Genomic DNA, 21539 nt, shown 5'->3' with positions numbered 1-21539 from the left:
AGGCTGATTCTCACTGGTTGGGGACATTTAAAACATGTTGATTTGCAACTAAATATAGCCTTTACACCAAATTTGATGCTTCTTTTTGCTAACCAGGAGAATATATTATATCTATACACATTTAAGCAATTATATTGTTTAATCACTTGATGATTACCTGTTCTGTACATTCCCTCTGGGGAACCTGGCATTGGCCACTGTCAGAAGACAGGATACTGGGCTAGATGGATCTTTGGTCTGACCCAGTATGGCTGTTCGTATGTTCTTAATTCACATTTTTCCAGATTCTTAATTTTTGTATTTTTCATTATGTTAGAGAATGGAGAATGATGCATTTCTTATTTACTAAATGATTAAATTTTGCACTTGTGATTTGTGTCAAACTCTATTTGGAAGGAAATTCAAATTCAATTCAAAATGAAAAAAATCACAGCAGTTAAAAAAAATTAAACTATCCTACATGTGCTAGATACATAAGAGGAAAAGATTATCAAAAATGTATTAAAGTATGTTTTGTATTTAAAACTAATTGATTAATTAAACAAAGAGAATTATATGTAGTTAGTAAATGGAGCTCATTGTTTCTGGTTACTATGTCCTTCAAGATTTTAGAACTAATAGATCTCATCCTCTCACACCTAGTTTTTATTCAGAGATTAGAAGAGAAAAACAAGCTTTCCTGCTTTTTCAACTCCTAATTGGTTTCTTAACTTTGAATGAACTAGCTGAATAAACTGAAATGAAGAAAACGTTCTCACTGCACCTGCAGAAGAGGTAACTGCTGTCAAAAGCTGATTTAGCACTTCAACAAACGCTGGTTCCAGGTGCTTAGCCAGTGATTTTCACCAATTCAGCAGTTTGACTTACTTTAAAACTTGGCAGCAAACATGTACATACTGCTTAATATTTTTTCTATTTACGTGGTTTAATAGATTATAATAAAGTTAGGCCTTAACATAAATTGTCAACTTCAAACTTAATTTTAAATAGTTTTTTAAATAAACCTGTATTTTATTTAATATTGAAAATCTGATTATTTTTTATTTACAAAAAAAAAAATCAAATTTTTATCCACCCTGCCACACACATCTCCATTTTATCAACTATGCCATCTTTTACACTCATTAGTACAATTTGCCCTCAAGCACCTCTGGTGCTTTCTCCCATTCCACATCTTATGTATGGGAGAAGCGCCACATAAAAATCCATAAAGCTACCACATTACTCTCCTGAAAATCTTTTCAGAAGATATTTACAAAACACCCAACAGCTGGACAGCTAGCATGCTAGGCAACTGCTTATTGCTCTAAATATGATCATTTCAACACTGCCTTGTTTCTCCCTACCCGATTTGTCGTTGTATCCACCTGTTGCCATTTCTCATATGCTAAGATTGTCAACTCTTTAGGGCAGAGACTCTCTTTCATGTTACAGTCTAGCAAAATGGGGCCCTGATGGCTGCTTCTAGGCACTTCCACACTATCCCCACTGAGGAGGGGGCAGAAATTTTCACCACCGCAGAAGAGCAATTTGGCCACTGAGTCTTTCAACATACATTAATCTCCCAACTCCTTATACATCCCCACAAACCTATATCCCACACATTCTCCTGACTTCCCCTCATTGCCATCAGCTACTCCAACCCCAACCTAGCTCCTAACCACATCCCCACTCTCCTACCCCTACACCCTTCCCAGTCATCACCTCATCGCAATAGTTTTTTCTCTTCAAAACCTCACATTATCCCCATTTCCCTCCACCCTCCAAAATGCCCATTCCATCTCCAAAGAGACAGCAACTCCCACGATGCCATCATTTCCTGATCCTGGCTTCCGTGAGACCTGAATCTTGCTCGGTGACACTGCCTCTATAGCTGTTCTCCTCTTACAGCGGTCTTTCCTTCTCTCTCACTCCCCATCCTGAATCAGTCCCAAAGGAACATACTGGAGTGGCTTCTTCTCTCCCATTCCTCCCACTTCCAACTCATCCCCATTCACACACACCTTCCTCTTTTTGAACAACACTCCACCCAACTCTTTTCTCCTCTCCCTTTCCGTGTAGCTGTCATCAACTTCCCATCTATCCCCTCACACCTGGTCCTTATACAACTTCCAATCCATCAATATTAAGGATTTTTGTTCTCAGCCCACTCCTCCCTATCCTCTTTTTCCTTCTCCTCCATTGATATGATCATTGTTAACTCCCTCCACCCTGCATTCGCCACCACCTTTGACTCCTTTTCCTCTCTCTCACACTGCAAGGTTCACCCTGCCAACCCCTACCTCTGGCTCCCCCCCCTTTTCTCTCACACACACACACACACACACACACACACACACCTCTTTTCCTCTGCTCCTGTTTCTACACTCATGGGAGTCTATTGTTAAAGTCCCATGCTTATGCTGACTTCCTCCACTACAAATTCATTTTTATTTACCTTTCCCTTCATTCTGAATAAGCAGCAACATTATTCCTCCACTCTCAATTATTTCCACGCTCCCAGTACCAGCTGCCTATTTACCATTTTTCACTTCCTCTAAAAATCCTCTCCCCTCCTGCCAGGATCTTGCCAACTTCTTCAATAAAAAAAATCCCAAGAACTTGATGTGACCTCTACCCTCTCTCCCTTCCTCCATTACCTGCTCACAAACCTCTTCCTCTTCAACAAAGGCCGACTGATTCCTTGCTTTCATCCTCTACACCTTCCATTCAACCTAGTAATCCTATCTCCTCCCATTTCTTGACCTCCACAACTCACCCCTGCCATCACTCATCTCCTCCACAATACAAGCATATATTAGGTTATGTTCTTTGCAGGGTAGGTTGCATTATTTGGCCTCTTTGTGCAAATGAATTGTGACCATCTTTATTTAATTACATATCACACAGTATGTTTTCAACAGGACTCCTGCCTCATTCAGCGCACAGGATAAATTATGAATGAGACAGCACTGTGGTTAATGAGACTATTGTCTATAGGAACTCTACTTCATCGGAAGAAGACAAGAGAAGGTGTGACAGGAACAAAGCAGGGGCCTACAGGAAAACAAAGGAGGCTCTTGTAGTTAATACAGTGAATCAATTTAGCCACAGATTTACTATATGATGTTAGGAGTCACTTAAACCAAAAAGTGGACAACTAGTTGTATGTTCTCCATTTTCTAGGTGCATAATTTGAGACACCTAAGGCCTGAGTTTCAGAAGTGCTGAGCATTCGTAACTCCAGCTGAAGCTGGGGGAAGATGCAGGTGCTCAGTATCAAACCGTATCCATCTCAAGTTGGAAATCCAATTAATGAAGCATTTAGCAGTCACTTTTGTGAATTTTGGCTTAAATATCACTGTGCTTCAGTTCTCCATCCACAAAACTAGAATAATAATGCTTCTCTACACACACTAGAGAGGTTTTGTTAAGTAAATTCTTTAATGTCTGTGAGACACTCAGGTACCACAGGGATGATCACAATATAAAACATCACAAGGAAATGGAATATACTGTACTCATTATTAGGTTTGATATGCAGAAAATAAGGCATAGCACCACATGGTGAATAACGAGGGTAAAAAAAATACTGAATTGCTGTCTCACTCATGGAGCGCCATCTATCCTGCACACTGAACGAGGCAGGAATCCTATGGAAAAAATAGTATGTGATAGATAATTGAAACAGTAGGTGATCATGCAGAGATGCAAGGAATTCTTTGGTAAGGTGGGAATTAAAGGTCATGTTAAATGACTATGAAATTATTCAATAAGCTTTAATGTTACAGAAATAATTCTGGGAACAATTCAGCAGCAGAGCAATGAGCCTGAAGCTGTAGGCAGGAAACAAGGAATAACACAAGGAATGGATTGCAGAAGGTAGTGGTTGCCATTAAAGGCTCTTAAATCCTGCAGGAGCAGAGCTCCATCCCTACAGAGCTCAGAAGGCTTGGCTGGCAATCATCACTTCCTATAAGAATCCCACTGTTTATCCCAAGCCAGTGCATCATCCCCTTCCTCTCATCCCCTAGTATTTCAAAAGCTGGTTCACAGTCACAAATAATGTTCATCCTCCTTATTATCCTGAATCACAAAGCATCACCCTTTGGCTGCCACCTAATCTCACCTTTAAAAGGCAGCAACAGAGACCACTGACATCTCACTTATTGGGGGAGGGGAAAAGGGACAACAACAAAAATCAAAAATCGCAAATAAACCATGTACAAAGGAGGCAAAAATATCACAAACACAAGATGAGGAGCTGAAAGATAGCATCAAAATGACCATTTTTGTGAATTTAAGCAGCACAAGCAAATCTACACAGCATCATGGCAAAAAGGTAAAATATTCAGCCTTGTGCACACTTAAGTGCATTACATGCAGAGTCCTTCATACGTGGATACGTTACTGTTGCTCTAAAAATTTTAATATTTTAATTTCTCATTGTTTTTACATTTGCAATTTTAACATTGCATTAATATAAGTTTTTACATTTACAGTAATAATGTCAGAAAGTTAATTATACATTTGATTGCAAAGTTAATTGTATTTGGAGACAGAAAAGTTTAATGTCTACAAACTGGAATGTTATAGGACAATGGTCTCCTGATAATGAGGACTAAAAGTTAAAAATAAAAGGATACCTTATATCATATACTGGTGGTCTAAGGTCATGAGGCCCGTGAGCAAAGGCACAGTGGAGTCCATTCTTCACACAGTGGCCCCGAGCATCTGTTTCATGAATACATGTTCCAGTCTTGTAATATCTGAGATGATATTTTCTTTCTGTATCCCCTGTTGTTCGATGCAGATAAGGACAACTAAATAATAGAAGGAAACAATTATGGAGCACCACTGCGCAGTGCTTAGAGGATTGTGTTTAAACTCCTAACCGAACATTTTGCTGTCCCTTTCCTTCTTATAACTTACTTGTAACATTTTGGGAATGCAATTCAGACCAGAGAGAATTTGTCTCACCCCTTGCCCTGTAACTCTGGGTGCCTTAAATGCTCTGCTGCAATGGTTCACAGCCCAGACACTAGCAGCCAGTAGACAAGCATGTAGTTCCCTGAGCATGTGCACGCTGTGCAGTCCTGGGTCAGTGCTCCGACCCCAGCAGCGTGCCTACAATGGAACAGCTCCACACTGGTCTCCACCAGCCTTAGTTACTACTTGCAGAGTGACATCCAACAAACACTCAGTCCTGAACTTCCCCAAAACCTTCTGCTCTGAAGTGTCCATCCTTTTCCTGGAACACTCAGAGAAATAAGAAGTTTTGTTACTCCCTTAAAGAGACAAAAATACAGCTTATTACTTTAATTAGAGTTAATTACTTCAATTCAAATACAGCACCAAGTTGGTTTAGATCAATGTTTCTCAACTTTTTTGTGCTGGCAACTCCTTTTGGACTTAAAAATTGTGGCCCACCTACTAAAAGGGCAGGCATTAGGGGGTGCCAAACAGGGCAACTGCCCAGGGCTCCACAAGCTAAGGGCAGGTCTTCACTACCCGCCGGATTGGCGGGTAGTGATCGATCTATCGGGGATCGATTTATCGTGTCTCGTCTAGATGGGGATAAATCAATCCCCAAACACACTCCCCGTTGACTCTGGAAATCCAGCTGGCGAGAGGCGGAAGCGGAGTCGACGGGAGCGGCAGCAGTCAACTCGCCGCTGTCCTCACGGCCAGATAAATCGATCTAAGATAGGCCGACTTCAGCTACGCGAAGTTGCGCATCTTAGGTCGACCACCCCAGTGTAGACCTGGGCTAAGTTACACACTTCAGACCCGCCGCCATGGCTGAAGCATGCAACTTAGTTTTGCGGGGTCCCAGGCAACTGCCCTGCTTGCCACCACCTAATGCCGGTCCTGCATTTGCCCACCCCCTCCCCCAGCCCATCCTGCGACACCCCCCCCCGGGGGTCACGACCTCCAGGTTGAGAAACCCTGGTTTAGATCAAAAGTAAAACAAGTTTATTAACAAAAGAACATAGGTTAAGTGATACCAAATAGAAGAAATTGAAGGTAGAATGGGTTACAAATAAACAAAAATTAAAATATGCTTTCTAATAGCTAAGACTTAACCTAACAGGCTACAGATTTTGCTCAAGGTAGTTTTCTCAGCAATCATTTTCTTTCCAGCCATGGCTGACTTTCTGTCAGTGAGGACCTTCCACAGAAGTTCAAGGTGCTGGTTTCCCTTGTCTTCCTAGATCAGCAGTTCTCAAACTGTGGGTCGGGACCCCAAAGTGGGTCAGGACCACATTTTAATGGGATCCTAGGACTGGTGTTAGACTTGCTGGGGCCTGGGCTCAAGTACAAGCCCCCACTGCCTGGGGCTGAGGCTGAAGCCCAAGGGCTTCAGCCCAGGGCAGCGGGGCTCAGGCTCTGCTCTCCTTCCGCCAACCCGGTGCGGCAGGGCTCCGGCCCACCCTGCCCAGAGTCATGCAGTAATTTTTGTTGTCAGAAGGGGGTTGTGGTGCAATGAAGTTTGAAAACCACTGTCCTAGATGAAAGATCTTTGCCTAAGCAGGTTTCTGACTTATATTCAGTTCCCAAAGACTTCAGTCTCTTGCTTGAAGGACCATCTGTCTCAGTTTGCAAGAGCTCTGTCCCCTTGTGTCTGTCCAGTGATAGATGGCAATATGGTTTCTTCTCTCTCCTTATATCTTCCCAAACTCACTTTGTCTCCAGATTCAGGATGACCTCGCGCTGTTCTTCCTTTCCTGTGAACTTCCCATACCTCTTGCTGATTCATATGTAAATGTGGCTTCCATTGTTTTTGGTCTGACCTTGCTTAGTTTTCATAACTGCCTTCCCTCCTTTCTGGGAGAAAACCTGTTTCTGTCTTTGGTCACATACTTTTAAGCACAATATCATTAAGTATCCATATTTCCTCATATAGCGTTAATATATACATTTCACAATGATAATCAACCACCAGCATGTCATTAGCTTTCAGGAAAGACCTAACTTGATATTAGGGTTGTCGGGTGTCCAGTTTTCAACTGGAACGCCCAGCCGAAAGGGGACCCTGGTGGCTCCGGTCAGCACCACTGACTGGGCCATTAAAAGTCCGGTTGGCAGGGCTGGCAGGCTCCCTACCTGGCTCTGCATGGGTCCCCGGAAGCTGCGACATGTTCCTCAGCTCCTAGGCAGAGGGAAAGCCAGGGGGGCTCCGCTTGCTGCCCCATCCCAAGTGCTGGTTCCACAGCTCCCATTGGCCATGGCGGAGGCAGTGAGCATGTACCCCGCAGAGCCACCTGGCCGCACCTCTGCCTAGGAGTCGGAGGGACATGTCGCCACTTTCAGGGAGCCTCCCGAGGTAAGCGCCGCCCGGAGCCCGCACCTCCTCCCACACTCCAACCCCCTGCCCCAGGCCCGAGCCCCCTCTTGCACCCCAAACCCCTCACCCCCGGTCCAACTCCAGAGCCTGCACCTACAGCCAGAGCCATCACCTCCTCTCGCACTCCTGCCCCAGCCCTGATCCCTCTCCCACACCCCGTACCCCAACCCCCTGCCCGAGCCCTCTCCTAAATCCCAAACCCCTTATCCCTGGTCCCACCCCAGAGCCCGCACCCCCTCCCGAACCCCTGCCCTGAGCCCCCTCCTGTACCCAGACCCCTTTCTGGAGCCCACATCCCATAAACACCCTTGCACCCCAACCCCCTTCCTCAGCCCGGAGACCCCTCCCACACTCTGAACCCCTCAGATCCACCCCCCAGCCTGGAGCCCCCTCCTGCACCCCAAACCCTCTGTCCCAGCCTGGAGCCCCCACACACACCCTGAACCTCTCATTTCTGGCCCCACCCTGGAGCCGACACCCCCTCCCACCCCAGAACCCCCTGCCCCAGCCTGGTGAAAATGAGCAAGTGAGTGAGGGTGGGGGAGAGCCAGCGACAGAGGGAGGGGGGATGGAGTGAGCGGAGGCGGGACCTTGGGGAAGGGGCAGGACAGGGGTGTTCGGTTTTGTGCAATTAGAAAGTTGGGAACCCTACTTGATATACTTTGTATACAACATTATGGTGTTATAAATCAGTTGATTCAATTACTTATCATTTGAGGTTCAGACACCCACAACATGCTATCTCCCCTGCAAAGACACCATCAATCAAATTAAATCAGTACTATTCTCAGTAATCACCACTGACTGGACCCCAACTAGTATCATCTGCCATAATAATCCAAGCTCAAATCAAATCCACTTTTAAATGTGTATAAAACTATTTTACTTCATTATGGTTCATACGTAAACAAGGAACAAAATTATTCTTAAAATCAAGGCGTACTTAAAAGCAACATTAAGTTTCTCTAATGCTGCCTGCACTTTCTAGGCACTGAAAGCTTTGAACCATCTCAGAGGAAAACTAGGACAATTTTACTAGAAAAGAAAAGAAAGTTTAATTATTATATCAGTCAATCAGTGATAAAAGAGAGACAAGGGAGGTGAGGTAATATCTTTTATTGGACCAACTTCTGCTGGTGAAAGGGACAAATCTTCCAACTTCACTCAGCTCTTTGTTTTACTTTTTGTCCTCAAGGGTCAAAACTCACTCTCACTGAATTTAAGAGCATGGAAATGAGCACATCTTTTGGAATTCTGTGTGGTTTTGCATATTAAAAATAGTTGCCTTAACAGTTTAACTGAGTATCATGGGATGGCACAAGCTATCTTAAGCTTGTGCGTGCGATAAGAAAATAAAGGACAGTGGATGTTGATTTTACATATGTTTAAATGCCAATCATAATACTGCTGTAGCTCAGAGGCGGATTAAGATTTATTGGGGCCCTGGACACAAAGAACGTTTGCCCCCCCACCCCCATACACCGCCCTCATCACAGGATCCCGTCCCCTGCTCCTCCCCAAGATCCCACCCACTGGCCAGGCCGAAAGCCGGAGCTGGGCTGCAAGAACTGCCCAGGGAGCCCGGGCTGCTGTGGGGAGCACTGGACCCTCCACCTGTCCTGGACAGCACACCTGGGGGTTGGGGACACTTGCCCAATTTTGCCAAAACTGAGTTCAGGGGGGTGAGTGATGGGGCTCGGGCCAGCCCCGCGAGGAGGGGGGGACAGCTCAGGCCCACTCTGTGGAAGGTTGGAGGGGGGGGTCAGGTCAGCTCCATGGTGGGAGGGGAAGCAGCTCGGGTCAGCTCTGTACCTGGTGCGGGGGGGGGGGGGAGGAGGGAGAAGGGGGAGGGCGGCTCAGGCCAGCTCCAGGTGGGAGGGAAAGAGGGAATATGGTCACTCTAACGGCCCAGATCCGGTTTCCAGCCTATATAGGGGGCAGAACCTCAGGGGGAAGAGGAGGAGCAGGGGGGCAGAGCTACAATTCCTGCACAAGTGCCCCCCCATACTTCTATACAAGTTCTGGCACTCCTGCAGGCCCCCAAATCCAGGATCAGCCATGAAAAGCAAACGATGCAAAAGGATGCAATCCTTCTTAGATTCACTTTAATGATCCTGCTGGGCTTTGTGGGAAATGTTCTGCATATGAGTAGCACAGGTACAGTGCTCCACTTTTGTGGGAGTTGCAGTACATAGGGAAGACAGAGAACACCACTGCCCCCATCAAAAGAGATTTTTCCCTGGGCTGGTCCCACTGAGGGCTCTTCTCACACAGCCTAACAGAAGCAAGAGCCTGAAGCTAGCCAAACTGCATAAATTTTCCTTGCTTCCTGTTGCTGGCATCATAGGCACAATTCCAGCAGAGTGTCAGTAAAAAAAAAAAAAAAAAAAAACACACAGACTATCCCTTGCAAACATAAACCCATGCATATACTGTTCCCCCTTTTTAACCCAAGCAGCTAGTCAAAATTCCAGCTGGAAGCAGAAATTGATGGAGTCTGGTATTTTCTCTGAAGCAATCTTGTTTATTTAACATGGAATGTATGAAATCCTGGGTCTCTGAATGCAGAAGGAACCAAAAACAAAAGGAGCAGTTTCTTAGTTTACAGCCTCAGAGCCTCTTTTGCCCACACCAAACCCAAAAGCTCTCTCTCTAGCTTTTTCCAGAGTCACACTGTGCTAGTCTCCAGCTTGGCTTTTTTGTCTCTGTCTCTCTCTCTGCTCTAAGTTTCCGTGTGATCTCTCCTCTCAAACACACATACACAGGCAGCTTACAGTTATGTTAATCGAAGGGTGAGTTCACACCTATCAATCTGAATGGGATTTTAAGTCAATCCATAACCAGGTTTCATCCAGCTCATGACAATGTTGTATAAATAAGCAACACTATGGTAATATGTATGCAATGACCATGGACCGATACCACGGACAGTCACCAGCAGGGGTCAAACCCAAGGCACCCAGCACCGAAGGCAAATGCCTCTACCACTTGAGATAAAAGGAGCAGGTTCACAGCTGTCAGTAAGAAGTAGGCTCTTATCCTCACTTAATATTACATATGCTAAGCAAGAGCATTAAAAACAAATTACACAAACAAAGAAGGAGCTACAATTGCTGCTATCTTCCATTCCAAGTTTCTTGAACTATGTACAAAAATCTCTACTTCATTAGAAAAGTGTAACGTTTTGCTTAAACATAAGCCGATATGACACAGCTTTAAACAAGACCTGTATTTTATTTTATATGGCAGATATTAAACCATCACCTAACTATAAGGTTGCAATCTGATAAATATAGCAGGTAAGAATTAGTGTTAGACAACACTAATAAAAATGTTTGCCTGCTTACATTGCAATGACAACAGTTATTATGAGACTGTTCAGGGTGAATGCTCCTCAGAAAAAACAAGCTGATAAAAAAGTGTGTTTGTTAATCAAAGCTGCTTTATATACAACATTTCTACATTATGAACCAAGCTGAAAAAATATGAAGTTATACTAAATGTTAACTTTTAATAATAATGAAGTAATGAAAGCACTGTACTCTGTATCATAAGTTTTACTGGAGTTGACAGGTGATTTTTTTAAACTTAAAAGCAATTGTTTTTAGCATTCTGATCATACACAAGGCAATTTAGACATCACACTTTTCATACAGTTTAGTACACATACTGTGAAACACAGACATGACCACTAACGCTTAGCACACTAACTGCTACAGAAAGTAATGTGTCACCTCTAAGTTTTCATATTGTAATAACTCACACAATATCATAAACATTTCAAAAAGAATTTTTCCTCTGAGCTGAAAGTAAGTAAAAGAAATTCCAGTTTAAACAGCAATTTAAACTTAAAAAAAAAAAAGTGTTTAAGACAACCGCTTATAAAGTTTTCATCTTCAACTATAATTACAGCATTACTAGCCTTCTGCTTCAAGAAGACTTTACAACTGCTCAAAGCAAATATCAATTTAAACATGTTACAAAACAGTTCATATTTTAGGAAGAAGTCTAAAGCAATGAGATGGTGCTTCAGTTGAGCTCTGCAGTCAAGAATACTATTGTTCTATATACATATTCACAGAGATGTTAATGCTGTACTAAATGGGAAGATTCAAAATTGCCCATTTCACGTGCACGACTATTCTTAAATATTTCCACATAATTTCTCAAGCAGTCAATAACGTGGCAGTTCGTTGCAAATTAAAATGCATTTGTGTATGCTTAAATTGTTCTACTGCTTATTTTTGCACTCTGATAACTCAAAACATGTTAGACTTTGATCAGGCTGCAACTTTAATATGTCTTAAGAAATCAGATTTAGAAAGAACAGTAGGCACCTAGTGAGTGTCATGTGAACTATCATCTGCCTTTCCTCTAAGTCTATTAAAAAGTGAAAAGTTTCTGATATAAATATGGATACAGCTGCAGCTCTACATAAAAAAATCTGTCAGTTATTGTATTCGACACTTAAATGTGTGTTTGCTTCATTACATACAATACAGATATAAAAAACCTCTTTAAATCTTCTAGTGGTCATTGAAAGAACAGAAGTATTTTATTAAAAAGTATTTTCCACAGACGATGCCGAAAACTAGGCACCTAAATTCATACCATGCCTAAATATAGATTTTAGGTAAGCGTTGACTTAACTGTGTAAGTTACAAATACATGCACATTTCAATATTGCATTGAAATACTGAGGTCCTTATTACATTCATTTTGATGTACAATCAACTTGGTTTCTCTATTTTAAAAAAGGAGAAAATTAAATGCAAAATTTTACATTAGACACTGTTGAAATATTAAACTTAAAAAAAACCCAGAAAATTCAACCTTATAACATAAGAATGGTGTCATAAACAGACAGTTAAGGGTTAATGCCTCTTTTACAAGTAAAGGGTTAAGAAGTTCACCTAGCCTAGCTGACACCTGACCAGAGGAACCAGTGGGGGACAAGATTTTTCAAGAGGAAGGAGGGAAGATCCTTTGTTCAGTCAGTTCATTAAGTTTTGTGCCAGAGAGAAAAAAATCCAGGAATCAGCCTCCTATCAGGGTAGTGAATATTAGAGAAGGAATAAATTAGCTTGTTTATTTTCTTTTGTGACTTGCCTTTTTGCATAAGAGGGAGATTTAAATTGGGTTTTTCTTTTGTGTAACTTTAAGGTTTTGCCCAGGGGGTCTCCTCTGTGTTTTGAATCTGTTGTCTGTGAGAACAGCTTGCATGCTAATCTCCCAGAGGTTTTCCTTTCACCTTTCTTTAATTAAAAGTCTTCTTTTAAGAACCTGATTGATTTTTCCTTGTTTTAAGATCCAAGGGGGTTGGATCTGGACTCACCAGGAATTAGTGGGGGAAAGGGAAATTAAACTCAAATCCTGCCAGGAAAGGGGGGGGGGGTGATTAATTTCTCCTTGTTTTAAGATCCAAGGGGGTTGGATCTGGACTCACCAGGAATTGGTGGGGGAAAGGGAAATTAAACTCAAATCCTGCCAGGAAAGGGGGGGGATGATTAATTTCTCCTTGTTTTAAGATCCAAGGGGGTTGGATCGGTGTTCACCAGGAAATTGGTGAAGAAGTCTCTCAAGGCTACCCAGGGAAGGGTTATAGTACTTGGGAGGGAGATATTCTGGGGGAAAGACAGAGTTTCCAAATGACTCACAAATGCTTTGGTGGTGGCAGCATACTAATCTAAGCTGGTAATTAAGCTTAGGGGTTCTCATGCAGGTCCCCACATCTGTACCCTAAAGTTCAGAATGGGGTTGAAACCTAAGACAAACGGCCATACCATTTCAATGGTCCAACTAGCCCAATATCCTGTCTCTCACAGTAGCCAGCGCCAGATGCTTCAGAGGGAATGAGTAGAACAGGGCAATTTTGAGTGATCCAGCCTCTGTCATCCAGTCCCATCCTATGGCAGTTGGAAGTTTAGGGAAACCCAGAACATGGGGTTGCATCCCTGGCCATCTGGGCTAATAGCCATTGATGGACCTATCCTACAAGAACTTATAAAAATCTTTTTTGAAGCCAGATATACTTTTTGGCTTCTCCAGATCCCATGGCAATTACAGCTGTGACAGCAATCACAACATGATTAGAACACATATAAATAGGTAAAAATTTTATGCCACCTATTATATCACAATTTATATTGCGTATAATCATTAATCATTTAGATATGCAAAAGTTATTTTGCTTCTCATGGATCTTCCAATAGCCCCAATTAACAACTTCTACTCTAAGCTGCTATTATTAAAGAAGTTATTCAAAATCTCTTGCAGTAATTACCTAACTTTGTATTTAATAACATCATAAATGATGTAGGTTTCAGAGTAGCAGCCGTGTTAGTCTGTATCCGCAAAAAGAACAGGAGTACTTGTGGCACCTTAGAGACTAACAAATTTATTAGAGCATAAGCTTTTGTGGACTACAGCCCACTTCTTCGGATGCATCCGAAGAAGTGGGCTGTAGTCCACAAAAGCTTATGCTCTAATAAATTTGTTAGTCTCTAAGGTGCCACAAGTACTCCTGTTCTTTTTATAAATGATGTAGGTATTTCACAGGAAACACACCGAACATATGACCATGCCCCAAATTGTTTACAATCCAACATGCAGAGCCTATATATAGGATTTGTGACCCTGGCCCAAAGAGCTGACAATTAAAGTGCTCATCCTACAATTTTAAATGCCCCTAGGACGCAGTCCTGTAATCAGATATAGCAGATGGACTCTTGTGGAGCCCCAGTAAAGTCAATGATGCTCTTAAATCTTTAAACACTTAAATCTGATTGTAAACATGCACCTAATTTTAAGACTACTCATACACACACAGGATCAGACTACTCACACACAACAGGATCTGATCTGATGAACCTGATCAGTGAAAATAAAACTGTCACCAGGAAGTGAAGGACATGGATTAAAAGATACACAATTATAAGGTTTGCTTAAGCTAAGCAACGTTACATCCTGATTGTTCAATTTTTTTTTAAACTGTGAGAAAACTTTTTCTATGTTTACTGAAACTATCCAAACACAAGAACTACTTAGACTACTTCATATATCATTAAATTAGATCACTGCATATCAAAAAGGGACACAGCAGCTAACCAATATCAAAAGCTGTTTTTTTTTTAAATCAAGTCAGAGATTGTGCTCTACACAAAAAATAGCCATTAAATCAAAACTTTTTTTAATGGCTATTTTTTAAGTGAGTAGTATATTTTCATAAATATAATATAAAATGAAACACAAACCATGTAGGATCTTACAAATTACATCAATGACAGCGGATATTTTGACCTTATTTTCAATATACACTAGTTGTCCATTTCTCCCAAAAACCTTCATATTTTTTATACTGTCCTTCACACATGAAACATTCTCCCTAAACAGATCAAAAAAGCCTCTATACAGTCCTTCAAAACCCTCCTCAAGATCCATTTCTACCATGACACTTACAGTAAACCACTCGGTGATAATATCTTGGCAGGTGGACAGACAGCAGGAGTTACTGATATTGGCTGGGATCTTCTGAAGAGGCCATTGAAGTTAGGCACACAAATCCCACTGAAAGTCAACTGCCATTTCCAGTTTATTTTTTTAGTTTATTTTGATTCGAGACCTGCTAATTGTTGCATATGTGGTATATATAACTACATGTTCCAGTCATTATTACTCTTGTTCTCCTTTGCCCATCCTCTGCATTCATCTATTACATCTTGCCTTAATATAGAGCTAATCCCGAAAACACAAGTATGTGAGTAACTTAAATGCACATTAATTTGCAGGATCAGCCACTTAGACTGCAATATGGGTCTGTATAGCACCAAGCACGATGGGGCCATAATCTGGATTGGAACCTCTTGGCAGTAGTGTAATGCATGTAATAGTACATTTTAATAGATATAAGTGACGACTAACAATTCATTAGATAAGTAATGAAGTTTTTATTATGGACTGATTAATACATCCCTTCAACAGAATATAAAACTTACTTTTAGGCAAAGGAAAATCAAGAACCAGTTAAAAAGGAGAAAAAGCACACACTGAAATGACCAAATAGTTAAAAATCTAAAATAGTGTGAACATATTATTGGCAGAAATCATCACACCAAACATTGTAAACAGACAACCAAACTTTACAAAATTAAAACTTATTAATGAATGTATATATAATTTAGAAACTTCGATACACAAATCTCCACAGACATGATTTTACCAAGAATTAGATCCCAGAAAAAAAGCCATCACCATTCAGAACTAATATTCCTGTTATTTCTATCAGAAAGTTTAATAATTATAAACATGTTCCTTATACATTTTACATCTCAAAACCAATTCATATTCCTAAACTTTGCAACACAGGAGGGAAAGATATTACCTGCTGCATTGAAAACACACCTATAATATTACAGTAGATAAATTTTATGGCTAACTACAGCCAGAAAAGTAATTGAACTAAACGTTAACAGAAAAGCAACTTCTTACATATCAGATGTGCTTTAAAATAATAATTACACAAATACAGTCTTTAGGTCCTAATCCTTCATTAGGATTTGCTAGCACTGATTCCTATACCCCAAGGAGGTACACTGCACAACTGCAGAAGTCTGCACTAGGTGGCCCTAAACAGTACATATTTATAAAAGAACAGTAGCAATGTTATGATGGGGGGGGTCTATTATAGACCACCAAATGAGGAAGAGGAAGTGGGTGAGTCATTCTACAAGCAGGTAACAAGATTAGCTAACACAGATGAGCTACTATTAATGGGGGATTTTAACTTCCCTGATATCTGTTGGAAGACTATTACAGGAAAACATAATATGTCCTGCAAATTCTTAGCATATGTAGGGGACTGAGGAAACAAGTAGGAGTCATCCATTTTGAATCTAGTTTTGACCAACACAGATGAATTAGTTGCAAACGTGAACGTGGTCAGGAACTTGGGAGGAAGTGATCATGATCTGATCGAATTCAAGATCCTATGAAAAGGAGGACATGAGAACAGCAAAACAAGGACAATGAACTTCAGAAAGGCGGATTACAACCAACTCAGAGAAATAGTATGCAAGGTCCCATGCAAAGACTAATTAGGTAGAAAAGGAGTTGAAGGGGGCTGACAGTTCCTAAAAGATGGAATACTAGAGGCTCAACATGGAAGTATTCCAATGCAGATGGAAGATAAGAAGAGCCACAGGAGGCCAATGTGACTGCAGAAGGAGCTATTTAGCTAGCTATCTAAACACCAAAAGGGAAACATGCAGGAAATAGGAGGGGAACGTCACCAAGGAAGAAGATATGGGAATAGCATGAGCACTTAGGGACAAAAATCAGGAAAGCCAAAGCAAAAAGGAATGTTAGAGACAACAAAAAGGGGTTCTTCAAATATGTCAGACAAAAAAGAAAGCTCAAGTGTGGGTTCACTGCTCAATGGAGAAGGTGAGCTGGTAATGGAAGATGATAGGAAGGCAGAGCTGCTCAATGCCTACTTTGATTCAGTCTTCTCACAAAAAACAACATGTGACCGGCTAACTAGCCAAGTTACTACAGACAATAAAGGGAAAGGGATGAAGATCGGGATAAAGAACACGTCAGAGATCTTCTGACTAATTTGAATGAATTCAAATCAGTGGGGCCTGATGCTATTCACCCCAAGGTACTGAAAGAATTAGCTGAAGAAATCTCAGTGCCACTGGCAATAGCAATAATATTTGCTAACTCATGGATGACAGGAGAGGTCCTGGAAGACAGGAGAAGGGCTAACATAGTGCCCCTCTTTAAAAAAGGGACTGCTTGTGTGGATTGATCTAGGCTGCGGTTGATGGTGGGATGGAAATTATTGAAATCATGGTGAAATTCCTCAAGGGCTTCTTTTCCATGGGTCCAGATGACGAAGATGTCATCAATGTAGCGCAAGTAGAGTAGGGGCGTTAGGGGACGAGAGCTAAGGAAGCGTTGTTCTAAGTCAGACATAAAAATGTTGGCATATTGTGGGGCCATGCTTCCGTCGACGTGCAAAGGCTGAAATTGTGGAAAAGCAACATCTGTGGAAAAGGGATGGTCACCCAGTACCCAGAAGTCACCTCCTACAAGACAGGCCCAACAAAGAAAATAACAGAACACCACTAGCTGTCACCTTCAGCCCCCAACTAAAACCTCTCCAGCGCATCATCAGAGATCTACAACCTATCCTGAAAGATGATCCTTTACTCTCACAGATCTTGGGAGACAGACCTGTCCTCGCTTACAGACAACCCCCCAACCTAAAGCAAATACTCACCAACAACCACACATCACTGAACAAAACCACTAACCCAGGAACCTATCCTTGTAACAAACCCCGATGCCAACTCTGTCCACATATCTATTCAAGTGACATCATCATAGGACCTAATCACATCAGCCATACCATCAGGGGCTCGTTCACCTGCACATCTACCAATGTGATATATGCCATCATGTGCCAGCAATGCCCCTCTGCCATGTACATTGGCCAAACCGGACAGTCTCTACGCAAAAGAATTAATGGACACAAATCTGACATCAAGAATCAAAATACTCAAAAACCAGTGGGAGAACACTTTAATCTGTCTGGTCATTCAGTGACAGACCTGCGGGTGGCTATATTACAACAGAAAAACTTCAAAAACAGATTCCAACAAGAGACTGCTGAGCTAGAATTGATATGCAAACTAGACACAATCAACTCCGGTTTGAATAAGGACTGGGAATGGCTGAGCCATTACAAACATTGAATCTATCTCCCCTTGTAAGTATTCTCACACTCCTTAACTGTCTGTACTGGGCTAGCTTATCACTTCAAAAGTTTTTTTCTCTTAATTAATTGGCCTCTCAGAGTTGGTAAGACAACTCCCACCTGTTTATGCTCTCTGTATGTGTGTATATATATCTCCTCAATATATGTTCCATTCTATATGCATCCGAAGAAGTGGGCTGTAGTCCACGAAAGCTTATGCTCTAATAAATTTGTTAGTCTCTAAGGTGCCACAAGTACTCCTGTTCTTCTTCTTGACAAGGTAACTGGTTTGGTGGATAGGGTGAATGCAGTGAAAAAATTCTCTGATCAGTTTAATACATGGACTTCAGCAAAACTTCTGACAGTTCCACATGACAGTCTCATAAGTAAGCTACAGAAATACAGGCTTGGTGGAACTACCATTAAGTGGATACATAAATGGTTAAACAACCACAAACAAAGAGTAACTACTAATGGAATTATGTCAGATTGGCAGGAGGTCTCAAGTGGAGTTCCACAGAGATCTGTTCTGGGTCCGGTGTTGTTGAACATCTTTATGAATGACCTAGATGTAGGAATAGAGAACATACTGATCAAACCTGAAGATGACACAAAGCTGGAAGGGGAGGGTTGCCAACACTTTGAAGGCTAGAACTAAAATTCAGAGGATTCTTGATAAATTGGAGAACTAGGCTATAGACAACAAAATGAAATTCAGCAAAGACAAATGTAAGATGCTACACTTAGGGAAGAAAAATCAAATGCACAAATACAGAATGGGGAATAACTAGCTTGGCAGCAACACTGCTGAGAAGGATCTGGGAGTTGTGGTGGATCACAACCTCAACATGAGTCAGCAATGCAATGCTGTTGCAAAAAAAGCAAATACAATGTTAGGTTGCATTAACAAAGGCATAGCATGCAAGTCATGGCAGATAATAATACCACCCTACTCAGTGCTGGTTAGGCCTTAGCTGAAGTACTGTGTCCAGTTTTGGTCACCAACGTATAGAAAGAATGTAGAGAAACTGGAAAGGATCCAGAGGCGAGTGACAAAGATGATCAAAGGGATGGAATGCAAGCTATATGAGCAAAGACTGAAGGAATTGGGTACGTTTAGTTTGAAAGAGGAGATTAAGGGGGACACGATAGCAGTCTTCAAATACTTAAAAGGATGCCATAAAAAAAATGGAGAAAAGTTGTTCCCTTGCACCATGGAGGGCAGGACGAGGGGCAATCGGTTCAAACTACAGCATAGCAGATTTAGATTAAATCTTGGGGAAAAAACTTCCTACCTGTAAGAACAGTAGGACAATGAAAGATTGCCTAGGGATGTTGTGGAAGTTCCTTCACTGGAGGCTTTCAAAAGGAGGCTGGATAGTCCTCTGTCTTGGATAATTTAGAAACAACGAATCCCACACCTTGGCAAGGGCTTTGCAGCGGCTTTGCAGCCCCTTCTAAACCTATAATTCTATAATTCTGTGCTCACCAAAAATCTGATAAATCACTTAAAGTTAGAGGAAATCTCTCAAAACTAACTCCAGCAAGTTTTACCAGATACCAATGATTCTCTAACCAAAAAGTACATCTCTGTACATAAAGTCACTGATAATATTGAAAATGCCAAACTGACTGGGGGAGTGTGGGGGGGAACTTACTCATCTCCATCTGGACAGATTCCTGTGGTTTCATCATATTTTGTACAATAAACATCTGGACTGTAGTTAAAAGTCCCATCACGCCTTCGAATGGGTCTACGACGACGCTGATTTAGGAAATGCCAATGAAAACAGGTAAATGGTCTGTGCTGGGTACACTTGTGCTGCAAGAATAGGGGGCACTGCTCTGTCCTAAAGTCCTTTAGATACCTAAAAAAATTAAACTGTGTTACAAGTTCATCTTATTGGAGGCATATTTATTACAGTATTAACAAGGCACTTGATAATTCAACATGTACAGCCCATGAGTGTACAATTTTATCCTGTGTAAAATTATATTCTCTACACACATTTTACTGTTTAGCTAGAAATTAAATGTGACAATTTTTAATTAAAAAGGCATTACTATTGAAGTTCACAATGTAATTCCTGTATACTATGTTGCACAACTTAAATAATAATGTTTACATTAGGGCTGTCAAGCGGTTAAAAAAATTAATTGCACGGTTAAAAAAATTAATCGCGATTAATCACACTGTTAAAAAATAACAGAATACCATTTATTTAAATACCTTGCAATGCCAGCTATAAAAGTGCCATGCAAATAAATGCCTGTTCTCACTTTCTGTTTACATTGTAAATAAGAAGAGGGCAGCATTAACACCTGTAAATGTAAACAAACTTGTTTGTCTTAACAATTGGCTGAACAAGAAGTAGGACTGAGTGGACTTGTAGGCTCTGAAGTTTTACATTGTTTTGTTTTTGAGTGCAGTTATGTAACAAAAAATGTCTTCATTTGTAAGTTGCACTTTCACAACACAGAGATTGAAATACAGTACTTGTATGAGATGAATTGAAAAATACCATTTATTTTGTTTATCTTTCACAGTGCAAATATTTGTAATCAAGAATAATATACACTTTGATTTCAATTACAACACAGAATATATATAAAAATATGGGAAAACATCCAAAATATTTAATAAATTTCAATTGGTATTCTATTAACAGTGTGATTAATCACAATTAATGTTTTTAATCGCAATTAATTTTTTTAGTTAATCGTGTGAGTTAACTGCGATTAATCGACAGCCCTAATTTATATAAAATACTACAGTCAAAAATCATGTCTATAGGATTTAAAAATTAGATTTCCTTAAGTGACAATCATACAGCAGTTCCAAGCACTTCAAAACAAGTTACTTGAACATGTATTCAGGCTCCCTCCTATTATACTAGATAATCCTACTAGAGCTGCTTTTTCAAATAACCACATTTGGTTTTATGTTAGAAATGCCTCTTAACCCCCAATAACCCCACACCACAGACTCGCATTGCATAGAAGCCTATCCTGGGAACACTGACATGAGAGATGGGGGGGCGGGGATTGCAACTCCCTTCACACTGGTACAGTAGTCTACAGGGTGTACGTGTGGAAGGTGGATAGACGTGAACAAGAAGAACATAGGAAATGAAGAAGAGGGAGTTTATCCTAGGGAGGAGAAAGAGCAGGGATGATGGAAAAGAACACAAAAGTTACTAGGGAAGGTACTGGAAGTTTGGAGAAGCTTGGTTATTGGAGATTGTTACTGTGCAAACAATTGAGATCTGGTGGTTATGTGATGCTTTTGGCAGGTTGTATGAAGTTACTTACAGTTATTTCACTGCTTACCTCAGTCCGTTAGAAATCCCCAGTAATCTAGAGGCTAGAGGTAATTCAGTTATTGGGGATGTGCTTTGGGGGTGTCAGGGTTATCTAGGAGTTTCGTTTGTTTAGGGGTAGTTAAGGTTACTG

General features: G+C 41.1%; 1 protein-coding gene across 4 annotated transcripts in view; it reads right to left on the bottom strand.

The window, feature by feature from the left end:
- The window catches only part of UNKL (unk like zinc finger), a 142027-nt gene that overhangs the window by 117598 nt on the left and 2890 nt on the right, over positions 1-21539 (bottom strand). For 3 of the 4 annotated variants that reach the window (XM_054041504.1, XM_054041508.1, XM_054041505.1), the window contains exons 2-3: positions 19745-19954; positions 4626-4802 (exon numbers count right to left, since the gene is read on the bottom strand). In XM_054041504.1, the coding sequence (XP_053897479.1) occupies positions 4626-4802; positions 19745-19954 (387 nt within the window). The remainder of the gene's footprint in view (positions 1-4625; positions 4803-19744; positions 19955-21539) is intronic. The other variant, XM_054041506.1, reaches the window with a different exon arrangement.

This window comes from Malaclemys terrapin, chromosome 10, assembly GCF_027887155.1.
Source record: "Malaclemys terrapin pileata isolate rMalTer1 chromosome 10, rMalTer1.hap1, whole genome shotgun sequence".
Classification (NCBI taxonomy): Eukaryota; Metazoa; Chordata; order Testudines; family Emydidae; genus Malaclemys; species Malaclemys terrapin.
Note: the sequence above shows the minus strand (reverse complement) of the source record. Positions and strands in the feature narration are given on the sequence as shown.